This window comes from Coregonus lavaretus, assembly GCF_964263955.1.
Source record: "Coregonus lavaretus genome assembly, chromosome: 29".
Classification (NCBI taxonomy): Eukaryota; Metazoa; Chordata; class Actinopteri; order Salmoniformes; family Salmonidae; genus Coregonus; species Coregonus lavaretus.
In genome coordinates, this window is record NC_140016.1 from 27,015,121 (window position 1) to 27,033,158 (window position 18,038).

The following is an 18,038-nucleotide window of genomic DNA, read 5'->3' on the forward strand; positions in this document are numbered from 1 at the left end:
TTTGTATGGTATGCTTTTAGTTGTTAGCAACTTACAAAAACACAACATGTAGCAAAGATGTCCAAAAATAATGCGAAGTACTAGTGTATTACGGTATTTATGCAACTTCAGTGTTGACTTTTATGTAACCAGCGAGTAAATTCATATTTCACGGACGCGTTTTTCATCTAAATATATTTCAAGGCTTTCGTAACATGGAAACACTTACTAGCAAACTATTACCTCTTGTAAGAAACGCGCTTTCAAATCAAACGCGCCGCGCATACGCGCATACAGGGTCAACGACGGCTGTTCGAGCATTCACATGCTCAGCAAACCGGTTACAACTACAGAACGAGCACCGGACAAATGCCCATGTTTTGACTGGGAAAGTGGACAGATTCGGCGGAGTGACAGTGAACCTCGGTGATAGTGATTTCCCGTCGGATATCAGCGAAGGAGTATTTCGTAATCTATTGCGAGGTTAGTGTAGACCAAAGAAAGATATATATATATATATATATATATACATAATTGGTGTTGAATGCAGGCACCTTCTTCACTTGGACAGAAAATAAGCAAAAATGCATGACATGTAAGAACCTTGAAAATGCATGAAACGTTGCATATTGCCTTATAGCCCAGCTAGTTTGAGGGCCATGCACACAAGCCAAAGAGGGCAGACCGATATCCTGGTTAATAAGTGATGATGCACAGTACCAGCAGTAGGGACACAATCAATGACTCAGTGGCACTTGTTAAAAACTAATACAAATACTTCTGACAATTAGATTCAGATTAATTCTAATTAAAATTTGATAAATCTACACGGACATTGAATGATGAATCTAGTCAGACATGGTCATTGACACCCTCAGACTATGATGTTTTGTTTGTTTTTCAGACTCTTTGGCTCAGTGGAGGACAGAGGGCCGGGTGGCAGTCTGGCTTCATGTGCCCATCTCTTTGAGCCGCTGTGCCGCAGAAGCTTCTGCTCATGGCTTCACCTACCATCACGCCAAGCAGGACCAAGCCATTCTGGCTCTGTGGCTGGGAGATGGGCAGAGCAGGCTGCCCGGGTTTGCTACCCATCAGATTGGAGTGGCAGGTACTCCAGAGCTACTGTCTTGACCTATATCACAGGTTCATACTGCTCAGGATCAGGTGTTAGGTTCAGACCTCTAGGTCAGGTCTGCTTCAGGTTTCTTGAAGCCTTCTGCACACACACTCATTACAATTTACATTTTAGTCATTTAGCAGACGCTCTTATCCAGAGCAACTTACAGTTAGTGCATACATTTTTTTTATTTTTTTTATACTGTCCCCCCGTGGGAATCGAACCCACAACCCTGGCGTTGCAAACGCCATGCTCTACCAACTGAGCTACATCCCTGCCTTGTGTAAAAACTCATGCCTTACTTGTGTAAAAATACAGGTAAGGCAAACATCAGTTATTTCCACTTGTCAGTGATGCACTACAAATCTAGTTTGTGTTTGACTTGCAAACAATGTCTGTGATAGAGAACATTTTGATGGCAGATTCTTTAAATCACCACCAGTCAACCACCAGGTGGCATGCTGTTGACTTTATCCCTCCCCAAAAGTGGATTCAAGCATGTCAGAACATGTCTGTGGAAGGAGGATGGGCAAAACCTGGTCCACATGGTCTGATGGCATGTTTCCAACAGTGACTTTGAGTACCCCACCATTGATTTCTTCCAAAAAGTGACAGTGAAGAGTTTTGGTATCCAATTGTCATATCCAATTGTCAAAAAGTATCCAATTGTCATACTTGAGTAAAAGTAAAGATACGTTTAATAGAAAATGACTCAAGTAAAAGTGAGTCACCCAGTAAAATCCTACTTGAGTAAAAGTATTTTGGTTTTAAATATACTTAAGTATCAAAAGTAAATGTAATTGCTAAAACATACTTAAGTATCAAAAGTATGAATCATTTCAAATTCCTTATATTAAGGAAACCAGACGGCACCATTTTCTTGTTTTGTTTTATTTACTGATAGCCAGGGGCACGCTCCAACACTCAGATATCAACGAAGCATGTGTTTAGTGAGTCCACCAGATCAGAGGCAGTAGGGATGACCAGGGATGTTCTCTTGATAAGTGTGTGAATTAGACAATTTTCCTGTCCTGCTAAGCATTGAAAATGTAACGAGTACTTTTGGGTGTCAGGGAAAATGTATGGAGTAAAAAGTACATAATTTACTTTAGGAATGTAGTGAAGTAAAAGTTGTCAAAAATGTAAATTGTAAAGTACAGATACCCCAAACAACGACTTAAGTAGTACTTTCAAGTATTTTTATTGAAGTACTTTACACCACTGATGGTTCCTTCGTTACCTCACTTAAACAGCAATTGAACCGCAAGAAAATCCACCTGTCGTGTGTTTGTGTTCTCATGATACCAGAATTTTGACTTTGATACCGATACCAGGTTTACTATCACAATACGCGATACCATCATGATACTCTATACCAAAACGATACCACGGCAAAAGAAAAGGCATATTAGCCAAAGTCACAATGGCACTTGATGCAGAGAGAAACTCCGCTACTGCTCTTTTCAATCGTTGGAAATCTTTTGAGTTCAATATCCTTAGATTTGAATTGTTTTATGTCAACATTTTTCAGAGACAGCCATGTATGCATTAATGAATCAATTATACAATCAATTTGACTTTGGTAAAAACAATCTAACTACATAACAAAATAATGGTCAACATTTACTTGAATGGTAAATCTATATTGATGAACTGGGTAAATGACCAAATGAAGCATTCAATGAAAAGAACACCATACCTTCAAAGATGGGGGAGGTTTAAAAATGCTGTGGGGTTGCTTTGCTGCCTTTGGTTCTGAGGGCCTTGAACGTGCGCAAGGCATCATCAAATCAGCAGATTATCAGCTGTTTTGGAGTCCAATGTTCAACCCAGTGTCCAAAAACTGGGTTTCCATTGAAGGCTGTGGGTCATCCAGCAGGACAACGACCTCAAACACACATCAAAAACCACCCAGGAATGGTTCAAGAAGAAACACTGGACTGTTCTGGAGTGACCAGCCAAGAGTCCAGATCTGAATCACATCCATAACCTATGGCAAGAGCTGAGAACAGCAGTTGGAGGGCACCTGACAAATTGAAGAATGAAAGCAGTTTGCTGCAGAAAAATGGGCCAAACTTCCAGTAGAAAGGTGCAGCAAGCTCATTGATGGCTACAAGAAGCATTTGTCTGCAGTTATCTTGGCCAAAGGCTGTGCTACCAAGTACTTGCTCCAGGGTGCCAATAATTTTGTCCATGCCATGTCTTTATTTTCTCAATTAAAATTGTGAACTTAAGTTTACCAAAATAAAATTGGTTCTGCAATGTTAATAATCCAATAACACAGCAGTGACCAAAAGCTTTATTTATTTATTTTTCAATTTATTTGAGAAGAAATGGGGAATTATTCAATAAAAGGTACAAGGGTGCCCATATAATTGGTCGGAACTGTATGTCAGACCACTTGTTCATCGTAGGCGTAGCACACACACACGCCCCGCACGTGCAGTGACTCCCCACCAACCTACCCTACGGAAGAACAGTCTCACCCATAGAGTATATAAGTACCCAAGCTGCCAGCTGCAGCAGCCAATAGTTTTACATGACCCACAATTCCCCTCTGTTGATTACTTGGTTTGCTGCCTCATTCCCGAGCTAACGAACGGACCCATTCTGCCTTTGGAGGAAACTTTTTCCCCTCCACAGGCTAACCTAATGATGGCTTTTCAGTCTGGTTCCCGGGCAAACTCCTGTGATGTGCCCGGTTGTGGCTGGATGGGGATGACATCAATTTCCACACGGAAGGCCAAGTTGGGGATTAGACAACCTATCCCTCGCCACACATCTGGGGAATTCATTCAAGGACTGGATGGTGTCCTGGTGAGACGCCGGATGGAAAAAATAATGGCCCATTTCCTTCCCCCCGGAGCTGTCAACAGAAGCAAATAGTTGGCCGTCTTAGTCACAACCTGTTGAAAAAAGTGGTTTAGTTATCAAAAAAAGACTGCTCCCGCTAGGCCGACTGGGATGGCAAACATTCCACAACTATTGCTGAGTCACCCTTTCTGTTTCACTATAGACTGTACTGGTCAATTCCATGTAAAAATGCCCCATGAGCGCTAATGTGAAGTTCATAGGAGCAAATTTGGTGTCAAATGAATTTTTTTGGGGAGAAATATAGACTTGATTCCAAGATAGCATAGCAGTGCGGTCGTGTTCTCTTGTGTGTCCATGTAAATAGCCTGTTTTTTGTATTTGTTTTGTATTTTACGTATATATTTCCCTATCACACTTTTCATCCTTCTACTAAATATACTTTCCTGCAACCCGCCTCACTCAATGTAGAACGGATTCTATTATTTATTCACCTTTATCTAGAATCTCCAGTTGAAACTAGCCAGCCAGCTAACTAGCTAACTAGCTGCTTGCTATTAGCCACCGTTAGCGGTTTTCACCCAGAACATCTGATTTTCTGCCGGAATAACTGAATCACTGAACCTTAACACCGGATTGCAACTAGCTAGCCGCAACCGAATGGATGTCGAATGGATGTTGCTGTAGGCTAATCACCACTGCCCCCGAAGCAAGCATCAGTTAGCCTCGAGCTAGCCTCGGGCAGGCCCATATCCCGGCTATCTACCTCTCTGTCTACCGGACAGGAGTAGCCAGCTAACCAGCTAACTAGCTACTTGCTATTAGCCACCATTAGCGTTTTTTCACCATTGTCCGTGGCCTGCACTACCTACCAGCCAGCTCTAGCCTGGACTATTATCGGCCAGTCTGCACTGTCTGCACAGCACGTTATTGACCCAGAACCTATTGGATTTTCTGCCGGAATCACTGAATCACTGGATAATCGCAACTAGCTAGCTGCAACCAAATGAACGTTGTTGTTGGCTAATCAGCCTTGAGCTAGCCTTGAGTCAGGCACATCTCCTGGCTATCTACCTCTCTGTCAACCGGACGGGACCTCCTAGAGTCGTCACGGAGCCCCGCCGATCCATCACGACTGGTCTGCCGACGTAATCGTCTGTGGTTTCAACAGGCTTCCTGTTGCGATGACCACGAAGATCCATCTGCTAGCCCCGGCCCGCTAGCACACGCAAACGACAGCCGTGCTTCCTGATCGCTGTGCTGTAGTACCAATTCGAACTGCTCTTGGATTCACATATTGCTGTTCACTGGACGTTATGATCACTCAGCTGCACAGCTGATGCCTGCTGGACTGTTCCTTTACACAGTACCCTGTCCTGTTTAGCCTCAGCCCAAACATTATCGCCATTACCAGTTGTTGTCTTAGCTCTCTCTAATAACACCTGTGATTGCTTTATGCCTCTCTCCCATGTCAATATGCCTTGCCTATTGCTGTTCCAGTTAGTTCTTATTATACAATTTCACTGTAGAACCCCAAGTCCCTCTCAAACTGCCTCAAATAGTTGCTTTGTTCCACCCCCCATACACGCCGAGACCGGCTCAATCGGTGCCTCCAGTGATGCTATCTCTTTCATTGCTACCCAACGCTTAGGTTTAACTCCACTGTACTCATATCCTTCCATATCCTTGTCTGTACATAATGCCCTGAATCTTTTCTACAACGCCCGGAAATCTGCCCCCTTTATTCTCTGTACCCAACGCACTAGAAGACCAGTTCTTAAAGCCTTTAGCCGTATCCTTATTCTAGTCCTCCTCTGTTCCTCTGGTGATGTAGAGGCTAACCCCTGCAGCCCCCAGTATCACTCCTACTCCCCAGGAGCTATCATTTGTTGACTTCTGTAACCATAAAAGCCTTGGTTTTCTGCACGTTAACATCAGAAGCCTCCTTCCTAAGTTTGAGTTATTCACTGCGTTAGCACACTCCGCCAACCCTGATGTTCTAGCAGTGTCTGAATCCTGTCTGAAATTTCCATGCCCAACTACAACATTTTCCGTCTAGATAGAACTGCCAAAGGGGGTGTAGTTGCAATCTACTGTAGAGATAGTATGATAGAGCTCTGCAGGCTATCCAGGTCTGTGCCCAAACAGTTTGAGCTTCTACTTCTAAAAATCCACCTTTCCAGAAATAAGTCTCTCACTGTTGCCGCTTGCTACAGACCCCCCTCAGCCCCCAGCTGTGCCCTGGACACCATATGTGAATTGATTGCCTCCCATTTATCCTCAGAGTTCGTACTGCTTGGTGACCTAAATTGGGATATGCTGAACACCCCAGCCATCCTACAATCCAAACTAGATGCCCTCAATCTCACACAAATTATCAACGAACCTACCAGGTACAACCCTAAATCCGTAAACATGGGCACCCTTATAGATATCATCCTGACTAACTTAACCTCTAAATACACCTCCGCTGTCTTCAACCAGGATCTCAGCGATCATTGCCTTATTGCCTGCGTCCGTAACGGGTCCGCGGTCAAACGACCACCCCTCATCACTGTCAAACGCTCCCTAAAACACTTTAGCGAGCAGACCTTCCTAATTGACCTGGCCCAGGTATCCTGGATGGATATCAATCTCATTCCGTCAGTAGAGGATGCCTGGTTGTTCTTTAAAAGTAATTTCCTCTCAATCTTAAATAAACATGCCCCATTCAAAAAATACAGAATTAAGAACAGATATAGCCCCTGGTTCTCCTCAGACTTGACTGCCCTTGACCAGCACAAAAACATCCTGTGGCGTACTGCATTAGCATCGAATAGCCCCCGCGATATGCAACTTTTCAGGGAAGTTAGGAACCAATATACACAAGCAGTTAGGAAAGCAAAGGCTAGCTTTTTCAAAGAGAAATTTGCATCCTGTAGCACTAACTCCAAAAAGTTTTGGGACACTGTAAAGTCCATGGAGAATAAGAGCACCTCCTCCCAACTGCCCACTGCACTGAGGCTAGGAAACACTATCACTACCGATAAATCTACAATAATCGAGAATTTCAACAAGCATTTTGCTACGGCTGGCCATTCTTTCCACCTGGCTACCACTACTCCGGCCACCAGCTCTGCACCCTCCGCTGTAACTTGCCCATGCCCCCCCCCCCCCCCCCCCCCCCCCCCCGCTTCTCCTTCACACAAATTCAGACAGCTGATGTTCTGAAAGAGCTGCAAAATCTGGACCCCTACAAATCATCTGGGCTAGACAATCTGGACCCTTTCTTTCTAAAACTAGCCGCCAAAATTGTCACAACCCCTATTACTAGCCTGTTCAACCTCTCTTTCGTAACGTCTAAGATCCCCAGAGATTGGAAAGCTGCCGCGGTCATCCCCCTCTTCAAAGGGGGTGACATTCTAGATCCAAACTGTTACAGATCTATATCCATCCTGCCTTGCCTTTCGAAAGTTTTTGAAAGCCTAGTTAACAAACAGATCACCGACCATTTCGAATCCCACCGTACCTTCTCTGCTATGCAATCCGGTTTCCGAGCTGGTCATGGGTGCACCTCAGCTACGCTCAAGGTCCTAAACGATATTATAACCACGATCGATAATAGACAGTACTGTGCAGCCGTCTTCATCGACCTGGCCAAGGCTTTCGACTCTGTCAACCACCGCATTCTTATTGGCAGACTAAATAGCCTTGGTTTCTCAAATGACTGCCTCGCCTGGTTCACCAACTACTTCTCAGATAGAGTTCAATGTGTCAAATCGGAGGGCCTGTTGTCTGGACCTATGGCAGTCTCTATGGGGGTGCCACAGGGTTCAATTCTTGGGCCGACACTCTTCTCCGTGTATATCAATGATGTCTCTCTTGCTGCTGGTGACTCTCAGATCCACCTCTACGCAGACGACACCATTTTGTATACATCTGGCCCTTCATTGGACACTGTGTTAACAAACCTCCAAACGAGCTTCAATGCCATACAACACTCCTTCAGTAGCCTCCAACTGCTCTTAAACACTAGTAAAACTAAATGCATGCTCTTCAATCGAACGCTGCTGGCACCCGCCCACCCGACTAGAATCACTACTCTCGACGGGTCTGACCTAGAGTATGTGGACAACTACAAATACCTAGGTGTCTGGTTAGACTGTAAACTCTCCTTCCAGACTCACATTAAGCATCTCCAATCCAAAGTTAAATCTAGAATCGGCTTCCTATTTCGCAACAAAGCCTCCTTCACTCATGCTGCCAAACATACCCTCGTAAAACTGACTATCCTACCAATCCTTGACTTCGGCGATGTCATTTACAAAATAGCCTCCAACACTCTACTCAGCAAATTGGATGTAGTCTATCACAGTGCCATCCGTTTTGTCACCAAAGCCCCATATACTACCCACCACTGTGACCTGTACGCTCTTGTTGGTAGTCCTCACTACATATTCGTCGCCAAACCCACTGGCTCCAGGCCATCTATAAATCACTGCTAGGCAAATCCCCGCCTTATCTTAGCTCATTGGTCACCATAGCAACACCCACCTGTAGTATGCGCTCCAGCAGGTATATCTCACTGGTCATCCCCAAAGCCAACACCTCCTTTGGCCACCATTCCTTCCCGTTCTCTGCTGCCAATGACTGGAACGAATTGCAAAAATCTCTGAAGCTGGAGACTCATATCTCCCTCACTAACTTTAAGCATCAGTTGTCAGAGCACCTTACCGATCACTGCACCTGTACACAGCCCATCTGAAATTAGCCCACCCAACTACCTCATCCCCATATTGTGATTTATTTTGCTCATTTGCACCCCAGTATCTCTATTTGCACATCATCTCTTGCACATCTATCATTCCAGTGTTATTACTAATTGTAATTATTTTGCACTATGGCCTACTTATTGCCTTACTTCCATAAATTGCTACATTTGGACACAATGTATATATATTTTCTGTTGTATTTTTGACTTTATGTTTTGTTTTTCCCCATATGTAACTCTGTGTTGTTGTTTTTATCGCACTGCTTTGCTTTATCTTGGCCAGGTCGCAGTTGTAAATGAGAACTTGTTCTCAACTGGCTTTTTATTTTTATTTTTATTTTTTCTCCAACCATTTTCCATCCTAAACATTTGGAATAAGCAAAGGCTTTGATTTCTGGTCAAAGAGATCTTAGGAAAGGGGGTCTTAGAAAACATCTAGCAGCAAAAGTCTTAAAAGGTATTAGAAATACATCAAAGTAAAGACCCCTGCCAACTAAACTCAACATTTATATTTAGTTTTGCAGAAATTATTTGCCTTCTGTAAATTTAAGAATTATTGCCTAGTGTCTTGCCATTCTTTTACAAAAGCACACATACAGTGACTTGCAAAATCATTTAGACCCCTTGGATTTCGTACATTTTTATTGTGTTACAAAGTGGGATTAAAATAGATTTAATTGTAATTTTATGTCAACAATCGAAACAAAATACTCATGTCTAAGTGGAATAATTGTGTATATACAGTGAGGGGAAAAAAGTATTTGATCCCCTGATGATTTTGTACGTTTGCCCACTGACAAAGAAATGATCAGTCTATAATTTTAATGGTAGGTTTATTTGAACAGTGAGAGACAGAATAACAACAAAAAGATCCAGAATAACGCATGTCAAAAATGTTATAAATTGATTTGCATTTTAATGAGGGAAATAAGTATTTGACCCCCTCAATCAGAAAGATTTCTTGCTCCCAGGTGTCTTTTATACAGGTAATGAGCTGAGATTAGGAGCACACTCTTAAAGGGACTGCTCCTAATCTCAGTTTGTTACCTGTATAAAAGACACCTGTCCACAGAAGCAATCAATCAATCAGATTCCAAATTCTCCACCATGGCCAAGACCAAATAGCTCTCCAAGGATGTCAGGGACAAGATTGTAGACCTACACAAGGCTGGAATGGGCTACAAGACCATCGCCAAGCAGCTTGGTGAGAAGGTGACAACAGTTGGTGCGATTATTCGCAAATGGAAGAAACACAAAAGAACTGTCAATCTCCCTCGGCCTGGGACTCACCTCGTGGAGTTGCAATTATCATGAGAACGGTGAGGAATCAGCCCAGAACTACACGGGAGGATCATGTCAATGATCTCAAGGCAGCTGGGACCATAGTCACCAAGAAAACAATTGGTAACACACTACGCCGTGATGGACTGAAATCCTGCAGCGCCCGCAAGGTCCCCCTGCTCAAGAAAGCACATATACAGGCCCGTCTGAAGTTTGCCAATGAACATCTGAATGATTCAGAGGAGAACTGGGTGAAAGTGTTGTGGTCAGATGAGACCAAAATCGAGCTCTTTGGCATCAACTCAACTCGCCGTGTTTGGAGGAGGAGGAATGCTGCCTATGACCCCAAGAACACCATCCCCACCGTCAAACATGGAGGTGGAAACATTATGCTTTGGGGGAGTTTTTCTGCTAAGGGGACAGGACAACTTCACCACACCAAAGGGACGATGGACGGGGCCATGTACCGTCAAATCTTGGGTGAGAACCTCCTTCCCTCAGCCAGGGCATTGAAAATGGGTTGTGGATGGGTATTCCAGCATGACAATGACCCAAAACACACAGCCAAGGCAACAAAGGAGTGGCTCAAGAAGAAGCACATTAAGGTCCTGGAGTGGCCTAGCCAGTCTCCAGACCTTAATCCCATAGAAAATCTGTGGAGGGAGCTGAAGGTTCGAGTTGCCAAACGTCAGCCTCGAAACCTTAATGACTTGGAGAAGATCTGCAAAGAGGAGTGGGACAAAATCCCTCCTGAAGTGTGTGCTAACCTGGTGGCCAACTACAAGAAACATCTGACCTCTGTGATTGCCAACAAGGGTTTTGCCACCAAGTACTAAGTCATGTTTTGCAGAGGGGTCAAATACTTATTTCCCTAATTAAAATGCAAATCAATTTATAACATTTTTGACATTAGTTTTTCTTGATTTTTTTGTTGTTATTCTGTCTCTCACTGTTCAAATAAACCTACCATTAAAATTATAGACTGATCATGTCTTTGTCAGTGGGCAAACGTACAAAATCAGCAGGGGATCAAATACTTTTTTCCCTCACTGTATATTTTTAAAGATAAATTCATAACTAAAATATAGTCGTTGCATAAGTATTCAGACCTTTTGTTTGGGCAAGCCTAAATTAGTTCAGGAGTAAAATGTGGCTTAACAAATCACATAAGTTACATGGACTCACTCTGTGTGAAATAATAGGGGTTAGCATGATTTTGGAATGACACCATTCTTCTGTCCCCCATACATACAACAAATGTAAGGTCCCTCAGTCAAGTACTGAATTTCAAGCACAGATTCAAAGACCATGGAGCTTTTCGAAAGCCTCATAAAGAAGGGCAGTGATTGGTAGATGGTTAACAATAACAAATCAGACATTGATCATCTCTTTTAAGCATCTTCAGGTTAATAATTATGCTGTGGATTATGTATTAAACCACCCAGACACATCAAATATACAGTCGTCCTTCTGAACTGAGCTGCAGGACAGGAAGGAAACTGCTCAGGGATACGGTGGTAGGCCGATGCGCAAGTGTTCAAAAATGCAATTTGCAGGAAACACCGTTCTAAAATGCACACTGCACATGCAAGCAGATTCAGCAGGACAGAGATGGAAATATCCATTAGAAATGTAGAAAGGGGGGAGATCTAAAGATGCAACAACTATCATGGGTTGCTAATATGACTAAGATAATGCCTTTGGCTGCTAGACAATGAAAGAAAGTTGAAAACAAATAGAACAGGAGAGTGCATATGAGGAAGTCTTTATAACAGAATTACCCAAAAATCTGTAACAGAATGACTGCAACTGAATTGGCTACAATGGGAAATCATAGTAGTCACAAACCACAGTTGGGTCACCTGTTGTTACTGTCCTCCCTTCCACTGGCATAATGTTATGTTCAGCTCATAACTGTTTTCTTTCTGTCGCGTGGTGGTCAAAGCAAAGTGTGTGAAAACAGTCTGGAAACCCCTGCCTCGTTCTCTCCCTGTGTCTCTCTCTCTCGCTGTCTCTCTCTCTCCAGTTTGTCACCTTTTCTGGCTCTTACTGACACCTACCCATGAGTCCCCTCTTTCCATTTACTGTAACCAGCCCCCCTCACCGACTGAGCACTGACCGTTGAAAAGTAGTTGAAATTTGGTCAGTCCAATCATAGACGTCTATTTCATAAGTTTGGACAGCACAGTACAGTAGAGCACAGTACAGTACAATAAAGAAAAGTAGAGTATAGGTCAGTGCAATACAGTAGAGTACAGTACATGAGTACAGTATAACTTACTGTAGTGTACTGAACTGTACTGTATTGAACTCTACTGTGCTTTACTGTGCTGTATGTACTGTGATGTCCAAACTTGTGAAGCACAGAAGTCTATGATTGGCACAGATTTGGTCCGGTGCAACCAAATTTGGTATTATTTGGGGGTGGAGCTCATTTAAAATATTAAACAGTGTGTAGAATAATACATTGTTCTACCTGTACCTATTCAGGATACATCAGCATGAAGAGAATGACATTCATAATTATGCATTTATGTATAGTACAAATCAGGAACCCATGATGTCATTCTGTTACCAACATTCTGTTACTGGGTGTTAATTCACTTCACTTACTGTAATTCAATAACCAAAATAGATTTTTTTCAAACTCAAGGTGTCATATCATAGCTGATACCCCATTCTTTCTTCACACATCTTTGGATCTTAATTCAGAGTAGATGTTTAGAAAACTTGGTCACATAAACTAAGGGAGATTTTACCGTCATTCTGTTACAAAACTTTACATCTGCACTGTTCTTCGAGTAAATGTGTTTTTGTAAAATGTTCAGTTAAAATTGTTAAGTAGTCCTTGTGCATAAAGTTGTATGTTTTGTTTAACTTTGCTATCAGTGGTTTTTGTTTGGCATACTTTTAAAATGAAAAATCGGAGTCTCTGCTTCTTTCTGTTACCATGGAATCACCCTACTACATAGGGAGGACCAAAATGTGTCACTCACTACCTTTACACAGTAGAGATGATTTATTATTGAGAACAAATTACAATACATTAATCATTACCTTGCCCTATGTATTTAACTTTTATTTAATCAGGAAAATCTATTTTACAAAGTAGACATTTAGTCTGTAATCGCAAGCCAAGGCGGTCTATGATGGTCCAGAATTGTCGGTGTTCTACCTCATTATAGGGGAATGAATAGTCCTCCCTGCCAAATTAGAACGAGAGTTGGGACAGCGTAACACATATTCACTGCAAGAGCAGTCATTTCATGATTATTGCATGATTTCTGTTGTCTAAATTCCTAAAAATGTAGCCTCAGAGAATAGTCAACATTTCTCTCAAGTCTCCGATGTTTTTTGAGTTGTTGTGGTGGTGGCCCCTCTCTCTGGCAACATAGCTAAAGCCCGGCCCCAGGCCACTCACCGCTCACTCCACATGGGTCAGTTTAATAAAACCTTTCATGTTCTCTCAAACCCAATAATTACCGCTCAACTCAATGCCAACTGGTCTCTAGTCAGTTTTCTGGAAGCTGTCTTCAAAGTTATTTGGCTTATATACCAGCTATGATTAAATAATCTGCTTAATAACACTTCATTATCATGCTGTTATGTTGATAGTTAGTATTTACTGTAGTGTACTTGGCTAGTAACTTATTTTATTTTGTCTATAAAGGTGCAGTTGTTGATGAATCAAATGGAAAGGTTCTCGTCGTTCAAGACAAAAACAAGGTATTGTACTGCTTCTCTCTATTGTATAATAAAGGGGGACTGAACTTCCTGATTTGGCCTTGTTTTTTAGCTTGCACGTTAAGAAATGCAGCAGCCATGACTGAAACCAAACAAGAGTTGTCCTGGGAGTGTGGTTTAATGTGGGTGTCTCTTGTGTGTATGTTCGCATGTGGCAAGCGTTTGTACATTCACTCTGCCAAAACAGTACACAGTTAGTCACTCACCCTTCTAAGATAACTTGAAACAGTCTAACCAGGTCTTGTGTCTTGAAGTCGCTTAGACTAGCTAGTGCTAGCCAACTTCTTTCGCCAATTTGCTTCAGTCGGCTGGTGTGCGATGGTGGCAAAGTTGGTTTGACTTTGGATAGCCTATCTCCGGGGCTAGTTAGTGACCGTCAATAAATTACACTATGTAAATGGTAAATATTTTCATGTTGAACACCTTTTAGTTGTCTCATTAAATGCTTTCAATATATATGAATTTCTACAATTTATAGTTGGTTTGAGGTTTTTAAGTCATTGAAATTTAGAGCTATTGGCATTTTAAAATATTTTCCCATGTACATTGTGTAATTTATTGATGGTCCCTAACTAGCCCCATAGGGATATTTAATGTCAAAACAAATTTAATGTGGGCATTACAATTGGGTCGTGTGCAGCTGCGCTCCGAATTGATTATTACTTTGGGCAGGATTAAATAAACCCAACCCAAAGAAAACTGTTATGGTATCCCATCTTTTCCTAATTATCTCGCAAATCTCAGTTTTGGACAAGACTGACTTTATGACCAAAAATGTCCTATTTACACTTTGTTGTACATTTTGACACACGTAAGCCGTTTTCTACCAGATAAGTTGTATATTGCTTTCAGTTGCTCTTTAAATATCCATATGACAAAAGAAAGTTAAACTTGATCACAAATTATGAGTTATTTAGTTCACCATTATAAAACAAATCTACTTGCATTCTCGTGATCTAAAAGGTCTCTATCTAGGGAAGCAAAGCTAAACCATTGTAAGATATATTATGGAAAAATAAAACTTTTCAACCACAGTGATACAGTCCGACCTCTGGATCTCAATGTGCCTCATCTAACTCCCATATAATCCCCAATCAACACTGAGGAGTGAATGGCAGTAGTTGTTTCCTTCCTTCCCACTGCTATGAATGGCTGTCATTATGTGTTTATTTAGGCAGTTTTCCTAGCGTCTGCTGCCTCTCTACATGGGGAGAATTATTCTCCTCTCACAGACTTTACCTTGACTTCTGCTGCGTCACCGTCTCACTTAGCATAGCTCCTCACAACATTACGCAACCTCAAGCAAACATTCTTAACCCATGCTGGTGCATGCTTAGTACACCACACAACATTTCAAACATTACCATAATGTGTGGTCGCAAAATAATTATCCTGTATTTCTAAAGCAATTTGCAGTGTTGAAGTATCATAACATCACTCAATGGCAACTCTTTGGTTGAATATTTATGTGTACCCAATCACTGCAATAGATATCAAGAGTGGTGCATATGGTACATTGTCTTGCGTGTTAGTTATATTTTAAGCAACAGCGACGAGCAGTTAGTGTTTGGGAAGTGAGAAGTTATTTAATCTCTTCTCTCTTCTCGTCATTTACTGGAAGAGGGCCTCATGCACTCAGTCTGGCCTTTGGCCATCGGCAGAGTTTGGCAGGCTAAGCCCATCCAGAGCTGCTCTGGGGTTGTGTTTCCTGAAAGTGAACCCCTCCTGGTTCATTATCACTGACTTCTGCACCAAGACAGCAAATGAAAGGGATGCTGGGTAATTGCATTGTAGCTAGGTGATTTGTGGCTGAAACAAAAGAGACCCAATTTGCTGTGTTGAAATCTGATGAAGTAATGTGTAATGGGTTGATGTACGTTTTAGAATAATATGAGTCATTGGCTGTTTGCGATTTAAGAATGACGAGTGCAAGTTAGTCATGGTTCTTATTTGCTATTCGGACCATTTATTGTTATTCTTTTTCACTTATCTGTACATAACCAGGCTCTCCAGATGAATTCAATGCCTAGACTGTATCAGATTACCCATATCTAGAATCACAGCCATATTACCAGAGCACAATTTAGTAAACCACACAAAATATGGTGTAATATTGTTAAATTATACGTTTATTCTTTAAATTTCCTACGTTGTTGTAAAACAAGTAGCTCCAAAAATATAGCACTTTAATTACGATTAGAAAGGAAATCAAATTATGAAAGTGTAGTGCTTTACAGTTTATCAAAACATTGAACAAGATTAATGAAATCAAATACAAAAACAATAGTTTTACAATAGCAAAAGTATATTTTGAATTCAAAATTAAGCAAAAACTACAAATGTATTCAACTACATAATTTAACCAGCAGCGATCTGTCTTTAAATATATTTAAAGAGTGGTGAAAACACCAAACTTAATTGCTTTGATTTCTTCAAGAATAAAATACAATCACATCAAAATTAATATTAAACTCATAACTTATAACATCAATGCATACGTTTTACGAAAGTGTGAATAATGTGGATTTAAGTTTGGATTTGGCCCTATGCACATACAATTGTAAAATACTTATTCAGAAATAAAATCCTTGAATGCAGCACAATTTTGGATCCTAATACAAAGTGTATTGTTGTGACTTTATTTCAGACAGTAAATGCATGGAAATTCCCTGGAGGGCTCTCGGATCCAGGAGAAAACATTGGTGAGTGATGCAACCACATAACTTCATAATACTGTATAGTAACTGACCGTACACAATACATTAAGGTATACCATACACAGAGAAACTGCCACCTCAGACCTTCATGAGAGCTACACTCAAGTGTTTATACAGTAGCTAAACAATTTTACTTAAAACAACAGACTTCAAATGAACTTGTTCAACTTTTTGAAGCAGCTTTTGATACATAGACCCACCCTCTGAAGCAGCGTTTTATGTGTGACTAAAATACATAATAAAATAGATTTCCCTTTTTTTGAACCATTTCATTTTCGTGACTTAATGTTCAATTTTTGTACTCGCATGCGTATGATACAAAAATGTTGATAATGAAAAGGTCAGTTATTTTGTGAGCATTATCATACAGTCAGATAGATATACAGTACTGGAGTTTTCAAAACAAAGGTTTCTAAAGAACAGTACAAACATTAAATCCATGTTTCCTCATCTGTTTTCCTTTCTTTCATTCTCTTCAAGGCACCACTGCGGTCCGTGAGGTCTTTGAGGAGACGGGAGTCCGCTCTGAGTTCAAGTCCCTTCTGAGCGTCCGGCAGCAACACAACCACCCGGGTGCTTTTGGTATGTCCGACATGTACATCATCTGCCGCCTAAGCCCCCTCACTTATGACATCAACTTCTGCACCCAGGAGTGCCTGCGCTGTGAGTGGTTGGAGCTAACCGAGCTAGCCAAGACTAATGCCACAACACCCATCACTAGCCGCCTAGCCAGGCTCCTGCTTCATGGACTAAACCAGGGCTTCAACAAGATTGATCTGGCTATGGAGGAGCTGCCAGCTGTCTACTCAGGGAGGTTCTACCAGCTGTACCACAGGGAGCTGCCGCCGGTGCTCAAACACAACGCCTGAGGACAGGGTCCGCCTTGCCTAGCCTAGCACAGCGATGCTAATTGCACTAGCACGTCAGTGCTTGTCATATTAGCGTGTGGAAGATGTTTTACCATAGTACTTGAAGTGTATATTCATGGCAGACTGGAATAGGTTTTTATGTTACAAGGGAAGGAGGGTGTAGCAAATGGTACCGATGATGATCACTGTAAAGGACATTTTGCACAAATCACAAGATGTACCTCTTGTCTGTAAAAAATCTAATAAAAATACACAATTTGAAGAAATTGACAACTCTGTTTGGGAAGACCCTCAGGGCCACTATGTTCTAAAATCAAACCACTCATTCATATTTTAAGATTGAGATGTAAAAGAGGTACTAGGTCTACTGTTTGTCTTGCAATGACTTTAGAGAGTAATGGTGTGCTCGATTTAGCTTTGCAAACCCAATGTTCTATTTAAAAGTTTTATCAAGTAAAGTTCTGGGCATGAAAAAGCTAGCCTTTACTGCCGTGCAGTAAAACTTTACTTTTTAAAGCCCAGAACTACAAAGTGGCATCTCACTTTCACTTTTGTCTAAAATGTATTTTCAAAATTGTTAAATAGAGAAAGAATATGCAGATTATCAATGTACATTACAATATTTGAAGCAGCCTTAGTCAAACTCACATTATATAGTTGAATGGCGAAGGTGCATAAAGATGGAGAAATTCATTCAGTCATTGTTTGAGCACTATCCACATAGTTTTTAAACTACGGTGCGTGACATGGTTCAATGCACCAATAAATCA

The 18,038-nt window shown here is 41.5% G+C and overlaps 1 protein-coding gene across 2 annotated transcripts; it reads left to right on the forward strand.

Moving 5' to 3' along the window:
• The first annotated feature begins 103 nt into the window (after positions 1-103).
• Positions 104-17,280, forward strand: LOC311105309 (nucleoside diphosphate-linked moiety X motif 6-like). Of its 2 annotated transcripts, none has more exons than XM_084147415.1 (5): positions 104-462; positions 884-1,087; positions 13,609-13,664; positions 16,330-16,384; positions 16,880-17,280. In XM_084147415.1, the coding sequence occupies exons 1-5, from the start codon at positions 195-197 to the stop codon at positions 17,266-17,268; spliced, it is 972 nt and encodes a 323-aa protein (XP_084003541.1). In that variant the 5' UTR covers positions 104-194; the 3' UTR covers positions 17,269-17,280. The 2 variants fall into 2 exon arrangements, with proteins under 2 accessions (XP_084003541.1, XP_084003542.1); XM_084147416.1 differs by lacking the exon at positions 104-462 and adding an exon at positions 535-574.
• Positions 17,281-18,038: the final 758 nt, after the last annotated feature.